This window comes from Lagenorhynchus albirostris, chromosome 19 (genome assembly GCF_949774975.1).
Source record: "Lagenorhynchus albirostris chromosome 19, mLagAlb1.1, whole genome shotgun sequence".
NCBI lineage: Eukaryota > Metazoa > Chordata > Mammalia > Artiodactyla > Delphinidae > Lagenorhynchus > Lagenorhynchus albirostris.
In genome coordinates this window covers 17,244,244-17,258,266 of record NC_083113.1, presented here as the reverse complement: position 1 = coordinate 17,258,266, position 14,023 = coordinate 17,244,244, and the positions used below count along the sequence as shown (strand labels likewise).

Here is a 14,023-nt window from a genome sequence, read left to right as displayed (position 1 = left end):
GAGCGCCGGGCTCGGGGCCCCCCCGGCCGCCCGCCCCCTCCCCTCCCTCCCTCCCCTCCCCTCCCCTCCCCCCCGGGCCCGGCGCCCCCCCCGCCCCCACCCCCCCCATGGACATGCTGGACCCGGGTCTGGATCCTGCTGCCTCGGCTACCGCTGCTGCTGCCGCCGCCAGGTAAGGGAGTCCGGCCGATCCGCGCCCCCGCGCGCCCTGGCCTCGGCCCTTCGGCCTGGCGGCCGGGCCGCCATGATCCCGAGCGGCCGCCGGGCCCAGCTCAAAATGGAGGCCGCGAGGGAGGGAGGACCCGCGCGAATATCCCTGGCCCCCGGACCTGGCGGTGCCGCAGCCCCAGACTGGGGCGGGCGGGATGGGGGCCCTGCACCTGGGCGAAGGGGCGGGGGCGCGGGCAACCTTGACCCCCCTCTTCTTCCCGTCCTCCCCGCAGTCACGACAAGGGACCCGAGGCAGAGGAGGGCGTCGAGCTGCAGGAAGGTGAGTGCTCGCGGGGCCCACCGGGGCCGCGACCTGCGCCCGGGAGGGCACTGGGAGCGGTCTGGCCCGCGCCACCTCTGACCATCCCCCCTACCCTCCTCCGACCGCAGGCGGGGACGGCCCTGGGGCGGAGGAGCAGACGGCGGTGGCCATCGCCAGCGTCCAGCAGGCGGCGTTCGGCGACCACAACATCCAGTACCAATTCCGCACAGAGAATAATGGAGGACAGGTGAGCCTGCGGGCCCGGAGACCGGCGGGCAAGTGGAGGGTTGAGCCCCGGGTAGAGTGGGCGGGCTGGGAGGGGCTCGGACCTGGCCTCTACCCGGGCCCCAGCGCGGGTCTTCCTTCTCTGCCGCCCCCTGCAGGTGACATACCGCGTAGTCCAGGTGACTGATGGTCAGCTGGACGGCCAGGGCGACACAGCAGGCGCCGTCAGCGTCGTGTCTACGGCTGCCTTCGCGGGGGGGCAGCAGGCTGTGACCCAGGTGGGTGTGGATGGGGCCACCCAGCGCCCCGGCCCCGCTGCTGCCTCTGTGCCCCCAGGTCCCGCAGCGCCCTTCCCACTGGTAGGTGCCCAGCAACCCCCTGGGGGGATGGAGAAGGGACACTGCCTCTGTTCTTGGGGGAGCCCCAGGGGGTGGGGCACGTGGGACCAAGATGCTGCCTTCAGGCCCTCAGGTGAAATTTCTGTTCTGTACAGTGCAACCTGGGGCAAGATCTTTGGAATATTTTTTTTTTTTGTGAAAGGGGCATCACGGTAACAGGAAAGTCTCTTAAGAGTTAAAAGTGGGTCACTTCACTAAGTGATTGCTGAGTATCTGTCGAGTTCCAGGGCTGTGAGGCACAGGGCAGAGTGGCACACACAGAGGGGTTTCCCACTCTCCCTAGAGAATGCAGTAAACATCAAATATGGCAACTAGGGGATGGATTGGGGAACAAAGATGGCTAAGGGTGGCCTCTGTCCTCCTACTCCCTAGGCTGTAATCCAAAATCCCTTCAGCAATGGTGGCAGCCCGGCAGCTGAGGCTGTCAGTGGGGAGGCACGATTTGCCTATTTCCCAGCGTCCAGTGTGGGAGATACCACGGCTGTGTCCGTACAGACCACAGACCAGAGCTTGCAGGCTGGAGGTAAAGGAAGGAAGGGGCCAGGGCGGAAGGCAGGGGAGGCAACAGGCCTAGCAGGGAGGGAAGCTCCCCCGGCCAGGTCTGACTCTGTCCCCAGTTTTAGCACTAACCCCTGCTTTCCCTGCAGGCCAGTTCTATGTCATGATGACGCCCCAGGACGTGCTTCAGACAGGAACGCAGAGGACAATTGCACCCCGGACACACCCCTACTCCCCGTATGTGCAGGAGACCTGGTCCCAGGAGTAGGGGACACTGGGAGGGCCTGGTGTGGGGGCCCAAGGAAGGGAATGTGTTTCTGAAATCGGAGCCAGGCAGTTGAGTACACGGCAGGCAGTTGGTGTATTTTTTGGTCGGTTTTTGTTTCTTTAGTTTAAGTAAAGAAAATGCCATATTCTCTCCTCTCTCTCGTTTTTTCTCTTTCTCTCTCTGCATATGGATACGTGTTGCAGAGGTCATTTTTAAGTCTGACTCCTTAATAAACGTTTGGACCAATGGGCTGGAGATAACATGCACCTATTTTTTTTTTTCTTTTCTAGGAAAATCGACGGAACCAGGACACCACGGGATGAGAGAAGGAGAGCTCAACATAATGAAGGTAAGGTCAGGGTGGAGCTGCTGGGCCTCACGGGCACAGCCTGGCCCGGTGCTTGGAGTCACAGATCAGCAGGCATGCGACAAGTACGTGAGAGGTGCTTGTCGAATGCTGGAAAAGCAGAAATGTGGAGGTTCGCTGTCGTGAGCAAATAGGCAGGAGGTGTGAGCTGCAGTGTGTTTAACATCCTGGCTAGTGACTTTGAATTAATTACTAATATTTTAAATGGCAAGTTTCACATTCATGTATGGATTTCCTGCTCCTTTTGGAAAGTTGGGTTGGTCTGGCTCACCTGGACCTGCCTTCCCACGAAGCAGCTGTTTTGCTCAAGCCCTCCCACGCCTCTGCCAGCCTAGCTTCCAGGAGTAGCTCTGGTCTGAGAGAGAGTACATCTGAAGATGAAACTGTGAGAAGTCCATGTCTCTGGCTGAGGCCAGAGCATGTCCAGGGGACACTTCCACCCAAATAGCCATCATTCAGCGGCTATTTCCTGAAGGTGGATATTAGGCTGGGCAGTACATGCCCCGTGCCACTAGTCTGGAGGGTCCAGGAAGCTCAGAGTAGTTCAGGCTGTTTGATTGAACACTGACTGGGGGATCAGGTGACGTTTCCCCCAGGGAAGTGGCCTTTGGGAGTGCCTGTCCAGCAGAGGGAAGCACAGGAAGGCAGGGTAGAGTGAGGTTGCTTCGTGGGTGCTGGTTTGGTTAAAGCAGAGGTTCTATGTGGAGTGCTTGGGAGGAGAGAGTTGGGAGGGTCAAGGAAGGCCTTGAACGTCAGGGTGAGGACCTGAGAGTCCTAAAGGTGTTTGATTGGGAGGTGGGCTTATGCGGCTGTGATCTAAGCTGCTCAGTGAGTTCAGGCATTCATTCAGCGCATACGTACTGTGTGCCAGCCCCTGTTCTAGGCCTCAGATACAGCAGCAGATAATGGAACAGACCCCTTGGCTCTTGCAGGGTGTTCATTCTGGTGGGAGAGACAGAAACTGCAGAAAGCTACAATAAGACGTCAGGGAACATAAGTCATGTGTCACGTGAAGGAAGATAAGCCCGGGTAAGGAGATGGAGGGTTATGGCGGCAGTGTGCTCTGTAGGCCTCTCTAGGAGTGACGGCTGAGCAGGGGCCTGAATGGGAAGAGTCCCAGGCAGCGAGGGACAAGCAAGTGCAAACACCCAGGCCTGGGCTGGAACAGACTTGGTGTGTCTGAAGAAGAGCAGGTTTCAGGAAAGATAAGAGGAAGTTGGTGGGGTCGTGGGTGGCCTGGCCAGGGCCAGATCACGTGGGGCCTTGTCAGAGGCCTTCCTGGGGTCCCCATTCCTAGGTTTTTATTCTGCTTCGAGGGGAAGTAAGCAGAGGGATTGTGTGTGGAGGCTGGATGGTGAGGGTGGTGGGGCACCAGAGGTTAGGGAAACGAGAGTTGACTGCAGCTGTGGGCCTCAGACAGGGCGGGGCCTGAACGGGGCTTGTGGGGGCCCGAGCTGTGGGGCGGAGGAGCACAAGGCTGCAGAATCAGGATTTCGTGAATCAGGCTTTCATGACGGGGTCAGGTTCATTTAAAGGGGAGGGTTGAGTGTGAGCTTGGTTTTGGGTGTGATGGGTTTCAGGGGTCTCCAGTTGTCTACCTTGGGCAGTCCTGGCTCTACTGCGTACTGGTCGTATGACCTTACGCTGGTTCTTAACCTCCGCGCCTGTTCAGTCCTCTTAAGAACGCGTTAACGCGACTGACTACCCCAGAGGCTCGTAGTGAGGGTGCAGCGCGCTGAGTCGTGAGCCCCCAGCAGGGTGGTGTGCCGCCTGGTAAGACCACAGCTAACGATCGGGAGACCAGCCAGCCACCCTCCACCCTCCTTGCACTCTGCCTCTCACTGGATTAATCCAGCTCCAAAGTCGTGACTTCTCCTCATCCTGTAAAAATCAGTCTCGCTGCGACCTTGCCCTTGCCCTCCAGCTGTGGCCTGCCCACTCTCTCCTAACCTGCAGTGTTTGACCCACCCTCTGCCTGGCCTCCCCGTACCCTTGGCAGTCTGGCTCATTTCTCTATCAAAACGGCTCTATTTAAGGTCACTCGTGATGACCTCATTGCCAAATCCACTGGCTTCCTTTCCTGTCTGCGCTCCAAGCATCTGACCCTGCCCGTTCCCCTCCTTTCGGGAATGTTCCTTTCTGCTCTACCTGCTCTGATTCTCCTTTCCAGCCTGCTCCTGAGGGCAGGGCTTCACAGTCACGGCTGTCCTCACGAGGTGCTGAATGGGTAGGTCGGAGGGGGAGCTTGGGAGTCCGTGTTTCCACAAGTTCCCCAGGTGACTCTTCACGATGGGCGAGGTTTGGAAGTGCTTTGGCTGTTAGCGTTTCTGGAGGTCCAGCCCCTTCTTCTAGCGGTCTCAGGAGAGTGAAACATCAGGCCCAGGGATGGTCAGTATCCCCGAGACCCTATCCCCGGTTGTCGGTGTTTGTCATTTCTCCCGGGAGTGCGTCTGCGAGCTTTATCCAGAAAAGTATGTGATTCCAAAAAGGAGAGACTGCCCCCTGATGCCCTCCCAGGGCTTCCCCTGCCCCCCGCACTGCACAAAGCTGTCTTTCTGCTCCATCTCTCTGGATCTCCTTTGCACCCATATTTTGAAGTGCCCGTTCAGAATCTCCATTTTTGGTTGTCCTTGAAACACCTCACACTCAACTTGTCCGAGACAGAACCTTCTGTCCCTCCTTCCCAAAGCCTCCCTTTTCCAGAGTAGCAAAAGGCACCCCTGTCCTGATTACCGCAGCCGGACTTGAGAGCCAGGCCATTTCGGCTCTGCCCTGTTCCCTCACATCCACAAGCCCTGAGACGCTGTGCCGAAGTGGACTTCAAATCAGCTCTGTCTCCTTTTTCCCTCTTTCCCACATTTCTTGGTACCACAGGGGCCCATCTCTGGGCCGCAGATGCTTCAGGGGCCTGAGGGAGTCAGGATACTTAGTGTGGCAGAAAGGGGAGTGGTGATCCCTGTGGAGAACTGGGCTCTGTGTGTCTGTCCTGCCTGAAGGGTGACTGCATGGTGCCAGCCATCGCTGCCGTGTCAGAATTTGGGCCCACTACTGCCAGAACCTCTGAGGAGCCAGAAATCTAGGTCTTTATATGAAGTCTGATTTTTGAGTTGCTTTTTCTATGCATCGGTTTCCACTCGTACTGTTACTAATTTATTTCTTCTGCTTAATATGGGTTTAATTTGCTGGGGGTTTTCCCCTGTCTCTCAAGATGATTTTAAGCCTGCCTTTTTTCTCAATTTAAGCCTTTACAGTTGCGAATTCCAGTCCAATGCTGCTTTAGCTCTATCCCATTTGGATAGGTTGTGCTCTCTTGTCATTCAATTAAAGATATTTCTAGTTTTCCTTATGATTTCTTTGAGCCATGGCTTATTTGGAAGTGTGTTGCTTAACTACGAATGTTTATGGATTTTTTGACTATCTTTTTGTTATTGATTTTTAAGTGAGTTTTGTTGTGGTCAGAGAACATACTCTAGGTATATAATTTCAGTTATTTGAAATGCGTTGAGACTTACTTTTACGGCCCCAAATACGGTCTATTTTGGTGAAAGTTTCTGTGTGTGTTTGAAAAGACAGTGTATCTGCTGCTGTGTGTGGAGTGTTCCGTCGGTGGTATAGGTCAGGTTGACTGACAGTGTTCAGGTTTTCTATCCTCATTTTTTTATCTACTTGTCCTGTCAATTGCTGAGGAGTGTTGATGTCTTACATTTGTGGATTTGCCCATTTCTCCCATTAGTCCTGGCAGATTTTGCTTCTAAATTGTGTTTTAAATGTTGTATGGGTGTGACTTAAGACTTCTGAGAAACGGACATGGCCTTGGTTTTAACTGGTCTTCCTCCATTTCGGTTGTGCCGAAGTGGTCTTCCCAAGCCACAGGCCTGACCGCATTGCCAAGAAAGGCCCTAGACTCGAGGGCCTAGACCCCTAGGGGAAGAGAAGACAAGGTCCAGACCTGCTAGCAGGGCATTCAGGGGTTCTCAACCTGTTTCTGCAATCTATTCCTGCCACCCTGCGCCACCCCCTGCACCCTCCAAGGTGTTTCCATATCACCGTTTCTGGGTTTCTTGATGCCTGTCGGCCTGATGTCCTTCCTCTCAGAAACCAGCCCAAATGTTTCCTTTCTAAATCCTTCTCTGAAGATATGCCCCACCTCACTCCATGCAGAATGCATCGTTCCCCAGGCACTCGGTACAGTCTTCAGCTATAACACACAGTCCTGTGGCGTCGGTGTCTCCTGTTCACGTGCATGTCACGCTGGTGCTGTGAGTGCCAGCAGGACAGAGGTTGAGTCCACCATGGACTTCAGCCTCGCGGAGTGCCCTGCACACAGTAGGGCAGGCGGTAAATTTTGAAGAAGCAAATGCGAACTGCTGTCCCCCGCCCCCGCCTCCCTGCCCCCGGTGGCTTGAAGTGAGGAGTGTGTGTGGGATGCAGCTGCAGCACGGAGCCCAGGCTCAGGAATGTCGGGCTGCGGGAGGGTAGAGGAAGGAACTGGGCAGCCATCTGCTCTAGAGCTCCTCAGCTGAACCCCTAGAGTGGAGCGCGCTGCTGAGGGACATGGTGGCCAGTGCTGCCAGACCTGGGCAGACCCTTAGCTCTGCTGCTGTTTTGGACCACAGAGTCCCCAAAGACCGTAAGACAGGGTCGTCCTCGCTGGGAAAGTTCACTCACCACGGTAGCGATGGGGCCCAGGTCTGTGCACTCGCTGACCCCAGGGCCAGGGTCAGGTGAAGCTCAATACTGGGCATCATCTTACCGTGGTAGGGGGAGGTTTCGGCGGAAAGAGAGGAGAGGGAGGGAGGAAGCGAGTCCACGTGGGAGGATGTTGTCACCGAGGCCAAAGTGGGGGGCTCTTGGAAGGACCGGTCAGCAGCGAGTGGGCAAAAGCAAGTGCCCGGAGAAGACAGCTGGATGTGCCTGTTAGTGGCCAGGCCCACCCTTTGAGGGAGAGTCGGGTCGGGGGGTGGGGCTGGCCTCAGCGGAGGAGAGGAGTCAGGGGCAAGCTTCTGGCCCACCCCATCTTTCTCACGCTCACCCGACCCCTCCCCCAGTCTTCCAACCCTGAGAAAATACCCTTGGCCCTCCTTGCCAGGTCCCACCTACGGTCCCCGCTCCTCTATAGACATCACCTGCATTTGTCCATGGGCTGCCCTGGCAGAGGGATGAGAGTGTGTGGGTGAGAGTCACAGGGGCAGCTGGGCTTTCTTGTGTGTCCCCAGCAATTGCCTAGTACGAAGGGCTGGGATAGCTTTGTTCAGTGAGCCCCAAACCAGGGGTCTCAGGCTGCCATGCAGGCAGACCCCAGGCTGCCGTCATAGGTCACGACGGGCCAGATGAGAAGACAGGGCAAAGACACATACGAGTCCTGCCTGAAGGGGGCAGCTTCCCCGCAACTCAGCAGACAGAGTGAGGTTGTGGTGTTTTATGAAATAAATCACAAATCTGGACTTTTCAAGTGAAATATGCCAGTAGTTTGTCAAACCTGGCCTTCAAGAGAGGGTTCGTAGCGCTTCTTCCTGGGTGACCCAGTGCCCTGATGGGCCAGGCCCCTGAGAGCCGCAGTGCCAGCCAGGGAAGCTGAGACTTGCTGCGGGGGCCCTGGAAAAGGACTTCCAGTGGAGGTGAGACGTGGTCAGACCGTGATTTTAAAGATGAAAAGAGAAATAGGATCATGGGGCCCAGAGCTGTGGGGAGACCTGAGCACCATGGAGAATCAAATGCAGGGGCCATGGGGACTGGAGAAGGGTGCCCGGGTCCTGTGTAAAGGGCTCTGGCCCATTCTTGCCTGCCAAGAACACGTGCCCACTGTGGCCACAACGCCAGTTTTCAAAAGAGGCCAATCGTTAGGTGAAGTTTTCTAATTTTTAAATGTTGAATCAGATTTTTGAAAACACGCTGGACGGGTAAAGCGAACCCTGCAGCCCCCCAGCTGTCGATTCTGCCTTGAGGTACGTGTGGCACTTGAGGGTTCCTCTTGAGGAGCGATGTGGAGTGGGCTGGAGCCAGCTGCCTGGGTTCAGATCGGAGCCCCGCACTTGCTGGCGGTGTGACCTTGGGTGGCCTCGGCTCTCATGGCGCCTGCCTTAGGAGGTGAATCGCCCGGGCACAGAGGGAGTGCTGTGAACATAGCCTCGTTCTTGCTGTTCTTGCTGCAGTGGAGCGGAGGCGGAGGGACAAGATCAACAACTGGATCGTCCAGCTTTCAAAAATCATTCCAGATTGTAATGCAGACAATAGCAAGACAGGAGCGGTGAGTGCCCTCCGGCCCTCAGTGCTGTTGCGGCCCGTCCCCGACCCCTTGCGGAGAGTCTGCCTGGCCACCAGAGGCGGGAGCCGCCCGGGGCCGAGCCGGTGGGCGGCGGGCGGCGGCCAGCGGGCGGTGCTGACGCTCATGCCCACCCCCCAGAGTAAAGGAGGGATCCTGTCGAAGGCCTGCGACTACATCCGGGAGCTGCGCCAGACCAACCAGCGCATGCAGGAGGCCTTCAAGGAGGCCGAGCGGCTGCAGATGGACAGTGAGCTCCTGAGGCAGCAGGTGAGCGGCAGGCCTGGGCGGGTGGCGAGGCGCGCCCAGGAACCCCAGGACGCGGGGAGCCAGCCCCGGCTGCCTGTGCCCCGTCGTGTCTGGCAGATCGAGGAGCTGAAGAACGAGAACGCCGTGCTCCGCGCCCAGCTGCAGCAGCACAACCTGGAGATGGTGGGCGAGAGTGCCCGGCAGTGACGCCGTCCGCAGCGTGCGGCGCGGGCCGCCTCCGGGCCCCTGCCGTCCCTTTCCCCAGCCCTTAGCACAGAGAGGGACAGACGCCCCTCCCCCAGCTGCGTTTTTTATAGTAGATTTTTAACAAAAAACGGGGAGAAATAATGAATTTCTGTGGATAAGCACCCACTGCTCTCCTCAACTTGGAAACAATATCCTCCCTGCCCGTCTGTCTGTCTCCCTTCTCCCGGCCCCTACTCAGCCCTGGCACTTCTAGTGGCCTCACCTGGAGGCAAGAGGAAGGAGGACAGAGCCCCTGCCATACCCCACTGCCTCCTTGGACTCTAGAGGTACTGAGACAGGGTGCTTATGGGAAGGAGGGGAGCCTTTGGGGGGCCCGCCCTGGGGCCTGGACCTAAGCAGGGAGGCCATGTCCCACCCCACCTCTTGTTTCTGGAACCCTGCTCCCCTTTGGGTGTGTGAGTGTGTTCTAATTTTCTTTATGGAAAAAAATGGACAAAAAAAAATAGAGAGAGAGAGAGGTATTTAACTGCAATAAACTGGCCCCATGTGGCCCCGCCTTGTCTGTCTGTGTATCTGTCCATCTCAGGTGTGGGGAGGGAGTCTGGGGTCTGTGCAGGGCTCCTGAGGGCAGGGCTTCCCTCTTGTGTTGGTGGCTGTGTGCTGGTCCCTGCCATCCAGTACCGCCTGGTACCCAGTCTGTTGGTTGTGTGGATGAAGGAATTAAGGAATGAATGGCCTCGTGGAGGCCCCAGGTGTTGCATATGTGGTGTGGGGGACAGGGGGAGCCAGGGTCAAGGACATGTCCCATGTGTTTGGAGGAGAGGCTGGGGTCTTCGTGTCACCAGTTCCTAAACAGGACTGGCTCCTGGCCCTGCTCTTCTGGGCTGACGCCCTCCCCTCTGCATCAGCCAATGGTGGGGCCTGGCCTTGAGCACCCCCACCCCCAGGGAGGGCAGATGGCCAGGAAGCCAGGCTTGGCCCGTCAGCCTGTCGCCTTGCGCTGCAACTCTGGCGCCTGTGCTGTGACCCCTGCCCCTGGTTGATGATGAAACCTGGCCTGAGTTGAGATGCAGTGATGCCTGGCAGTGCTGGGCGATGCTGCTGTGTCTCCCCGTGCAACTCCAGCCACTCCCAGCATCTAGGCCTGGTCACCTGACTGAGCTCGCCACGCTGCGCCCATCCCAGATGCCCCCAGCTGGTTTCTTTCTTCCAAGGGCCCCGTCTCCTCTCCTCCTCTGTCTGAGAGTGAGGTTGTGTGCAGCTGGAGGGGCCTAACAGAGTGAGTGGGGAGGCAAATGGCAGGGAACAGCATTACTTCCCAGGGGCCCCCCACTTTTGTGCTCTTTGAGTGGGCCCTGGCAGCAGTTTGGGGCCAGGAAGAAGAGTTCATTCCTTGACAGCACCATCCCCAGGTTCGTAGGGTTAACACTGGATGGCCCTAGAGTGAGTCGGAGAGGGAAAATGGCCAAGGGGCCATCTCTGGAGTCAAGGTTTGCTGTTCTCCTGGGCCGTGTGCGCTCTAAGATGGTTCAGGTCATGGGTAGCAATGAGGTTGCCGCAGTCGGGCAGCCTCGGCTCAGCTCCCCTTCGCATGGTGGGCAGGGAGCCGGCCCTCTGAAGGAAAGCCTGGGTCGTTAGTGTTTGCCGACGTCTGTGGCGTAAGGACTCCCACATCAGTGGTTTCAAGGTGCCAACACGATGCCCCTAACTTTGGAGTTGGGATGGGACGCGCACAAGCTGCTCGTTGAGCCATATGGGCCAGGTCCGGCAGACCCACCGTGCCCTCCTGTGTTTTCTGGGAGGCAGGAAAGCCTGGGGATGAGGGCACAGGCCCCAGTCAGGCTGCCCGGGCTGAAGTCCCGACTGCCTCTGGCTGGCCGAGCTTGGGCAGCGCCCTCACCTTTGCCTGCAGCTCCTCTCCTGAAAAGTGAAGAAAGTAAGTCTCAGGTGGGCATGGTGGACTCCTCTCTCAGGAGCAGGATCTAGGAAGCCTGGACCCTGGGGTCAGTGGCCGAGAAGGCAGCTAGCAACCTGAATACAAAGCAGAGCCCAGGATGGGTCAGGTAGGAGCTGCCCAGAGGATAGGTGGCACAGGCCGAGTTAACCCAAAAGTGAGGCAATACACCTGCCGGCTCATGAGGTGCAGTCAGATGTTAGCTATTACCGTCACCACTGTCTTTTTTGGCCAGAAGTTCGCAGGAACATTTCTCAGATACCAGGGCCGCACCTTAAGTTTCTGACACTTGAAAAACCCTACAGGTGGGGCTTCCCTGGAGGTCCAGTGGTTAAGACTTTGCCTTCCAATGCAGCGGGTGCGGGTTCCATCTCTGGTCGGGGAGCTAAGATCCCACAGGCCTCATGGCCAAAAAACCAAAACAAAACAGAAGCAATATTGTAACAAATTCAATAAAGACTTTAAAAGTGGTCCACATCAAAGAAAAAAAAAAAAAGACCCCATACGTGTTCTGGGGGCTCCTGTCGACACAGACTCCTGCACGTGGCCGTCACGGTGTTCCCTCCCCGGCAAGTGACAGCCATATGGCATGTGAATGAGGAGGCCGGGGAAGGGTGGGGAAGGAGGGCGCCTCACTCCTGCTCATCGACCAGTTCAGCTGCTGGGGCAAAAGGTGGAATTTTTTCTGAAATCAACAGGGTGATGTCATGTTGGGGAAAGTGTTTCCCAGGTGGCTGGCAAGAGGCGTGTGTCTGTGGTCGCGTCTGTCCCACCTCCTGGACACACCTCTGCTGGCTGAGGGTGACACAACCCTGTTCCCTGTCACTCTGTTCCCGCTTATCTCTCCCGCCTTTTCGGCGCCACCACCTTCTTGGAAATGAGTTGGGCCAAAGGGGAGGGGGCTTAGCATCCCCGCCCCCCCTCCCCCAGGAGGCCCCATAAAAGCAACTGTAACTGGGCTCCCAGACACCAGAGCAAGTCCTAGACGTAACAGAAGGACAGCCAGACGGACGGCACAATGGCACTGAACGCGCAGATCCGGGCCACCTGCCTCCTGCTTCTCCTGGTCAGCCTGACCAGTGGCTTCGTTCTCCCACCCCAGGTGAGAGCCCACAGGGTCTGGGCCCAGGAGGGCAGCCAGAATCGCAACGGAGAGCCAGGCCCCTGGGAGGGGACAGCGGAGGGCAGCAGGAGGCCCCAGCATGGGCCAGAGCTCAGGGCAAGCAAAGGGGGACAGACAGCTGCTCGAAGTGCAGAGATGGGGTACTGAGTAGCAGGGACTGGGGGCCCTGATCTAATTCCACAGTTATTTATTGAGGGCCTACTCTGTGTTAAGTCCTCTTCTAGACAGTGGTGACCAAGCAGTGAACAAGGTAGATGAGAGAAGAATCTCGTGGAGCTTACATCCTGGTCAGGGAAATTAGTCAGTGAACTTAAAACAAGTGAACACTTGTGTTCAGTAAATGCTATTCGTGAATAACATAAAAGATGGTGGAAGAGTGGTGATGTGGGTTGGCTTCTTTAGCTGGCATCAAGGGCTGGCTCTTTTGTGAGAAAATGTTATTTGACCTATGACGGGGAGGAGAAGAGAAGGGGGCAGCCAGCCAAGACCAAGGTGGGGCAAGCATGGTGTACCTGAGGACTAGAGGGCTTGGTAAGGGAAGGAGATGGTGCTTCGAGAGGAGACCAAGGGGTGGCCATGCCACGTCTCGTGGGCAACTGTGCAAATGCTGATCTTCCTCCAAGCACAGGGGAAGCCCTGCAGGCTTTTAAGCCGAGATCTGACGGATAACCCATGCGGAACGGGTTGTAAGGGACAAGATACAGGCAGGGACTGGCCTCCAGGCCACGGAGAGTGCTACGGAAGAGTGAGCAGCTGTGGAGAGAGAAGACAGATCTGGGATGTTTGTAGGCAGGAGAACCACCTGTGGGAAGGTGCGGAAAGGCCACAACGTAAGGCCACTCCTAGGATTCCAGCTGAACCAGCGGACCCAACCCCTGGGGAGGAGCTGGTCGGTAGGAGCGAGACTGAGAGCTCTGCCGGGGCCCTGCCGTCCTCAATTCCCCTTTTGCTTTCACAGACAAGACAGCTCGCAGACCTCCAGACCCAGGACACAGCAGGAGCTGCAGCTGGCTTGACGGTGAGGTCCCCTGGCACTCCCTTCAGAGCCTCCCACGCCTTCCCATGCCTACGCCCCGCTCACTGCCCTTCTTTCCCACAGCCCGTGCTCCAGAGGCTGAGACGAGACACCCACATCCCCATCTGCACGTTCTGCTGCGGCTGCTGTTTTAAAGCAACATGTGGGTTATGCTGCAGAACATAGAGCAGCCCCTGCTGCCCTGCCCCCAGTCCCTTATTTATTCCTGCTACCCTCCAACCCTCAGTGAACGGTCTTGGAATAAAATGGCCGGTTCTAGCTCTTATTTTCCAAACCAGAGTCTATTGTCTTTTCTCCCTGCCAAAGGCCTATGCCAGAGGCTCGTTGTGGCCCCTGTCTTGGGAGGGCCAGTGCTCGGTGGGGTGTGCGGGGTTGGTGTGTACTGGGGCTTGCAAGGAAGCTTGTTGAGGGATATTTGGTTTCTGTTCTTCCCATCTTTCCCCACTTCAGAAAACGTCGAATTTATGTTGCAACAGCAGGGAATGAAAGTTAAAGTTTCCTCCTTACAGCCTTCTGCAATTTACAGGGGTAAATTCACATGCCTAGCAAGGGTTCTCAGAGTAAGGTCTGGGGACTACTCCAGGGCTCCACAAGGTGGAAACTACTAAGATGTTTCCTGTCTTTCTCACTCTCATTCCCTCGTGAGTGGACAGCGAGGCCCCACGACGTGTGAGGACGTCATCCTTCTGACGTCTGGTAGATTGTGTGCTTGTGTATCTTGTGCTTTAAAAATTTCTGTTTCAATTTCTAATAGATTAAGCACCTATAGATATAACTCACTAGAACACAAGGTTTTTGAAGTTCTCAATAAGTTTTCAGAGTATAAAGGGGTCCTGAGACCAAAACACTTGAGAACCACTGGCCTTCAGGGACCACTAGGTGACGCAAATGAGTGAGATGTGATGGATTTGTTTCACAGGAGCATCTTCACTTATATTCTCTCAATAACAACATACTTTGCATA

At 56.7% G+C, this 14,023-nt stretch overlaps 2 protein-coding genes across 3 annotated transcripts; both read left to right on the top strand.

The window, feature by feature from the left end:
* The first annotated feature begins 96 nt into the window (after positions 1-96).
* USF2 (upstream transcription factor 2, c-fos interacting) lies at positions 97-9,508 on the top strand. 2 transcript variants are annotated; one of them, XM_060129872.1, is made up of 10 exons: positions 97-172; positions 444-490; positions 601-719; positions 856-975; positions 1,468-1,618; positions 1,743-1,830; positions 2,152-2,210; positions 8,381-8,475; positions 8,632-8,760; positions 8,857-9,508. In XM_060129872.1, exons 1-10 carry the CDS (start codon positions 108-110, stop codon positions 8,944-8,946), a joined length of 963 nt encoding a protein of 320 aa, XP_059985855.1. In that variant the 5' UTR covers positions 97-107; the 3' UTR covers positions 8,947-9,508. The 2 variants fall into 2 exon arrangements, with proteins under 2 accessions (XP_059985855.1, XP_059985854.1); XM_060129871.1 differs by having other exon boundaries at positions 856-1,056.
* An 831-nt stretch (positions 9,509-10,339) lies between these two features.
* HAMP (hepcidin antimicrobial peptide) lies at positions 10,340-13,288 on the top strand. The gene is made up of 3 exons (XM_060130996.1): positions 10,340-12,002; positions 12,982-13,041; positions 13,123-13,288. Exons 1-3 carry the CDS (start codon positions 11,919-11,921, stop codon positions 13,222-13,224), a joined length of 246 nt encoding a protein of 81 aa, XP_059986979.1. The 5' UTR covers positions 10,340-11,918; the 3' UTR covers positions 13,225-13,288.
* The last annotated feature ends 735 nt before the right edge of the window (positions 13,289-14,023 follow it).

Coding starts and splice junctions, on each gene's coding strand:
- USF2 (XM_060129871.1), top strand. CDS start 108: ATGGACATGCTGGACCCGGGTCTGGATCCTGCTGCCTCGGCTACCGCT. Junction 8,476..8,631: donor ACAATAGCAAGACAGGAGCG/GTGAGTGCCCTC, acceptor CCCACCCCCCAG/AGTAAAGGAGGGATCCTGTC. Junction 8,761..8,856: donor GTGAGCTCCTGAGGCAGCAG/GTGAGCGGCAGG, acceptor CGTGTCTGGCAG/ATCGAGGAGCTGAAGAACGA.
- HAMP (XM_060130996.1), top strand. CDS start 11,919: ATGGCACTGAACGCGCAGATCCGGGCCACCTGCCTCCTGCTTCTCCTG. Junction 12,003..12,981: donor GCTTCGTTCTCCCACCCCAG/GTGAGAGCCCAC, acceptor TTGCTTTCACAG/ACAAGACAGCTCGCAGACCT. Junction 13,042..13,122: donor GAGCTGCAGCTGGCTTGACG/GTGAGGTCCCCT, acceptor TCTTTCCCACAG/CCCGTGCTCCAGAGGCTGAG.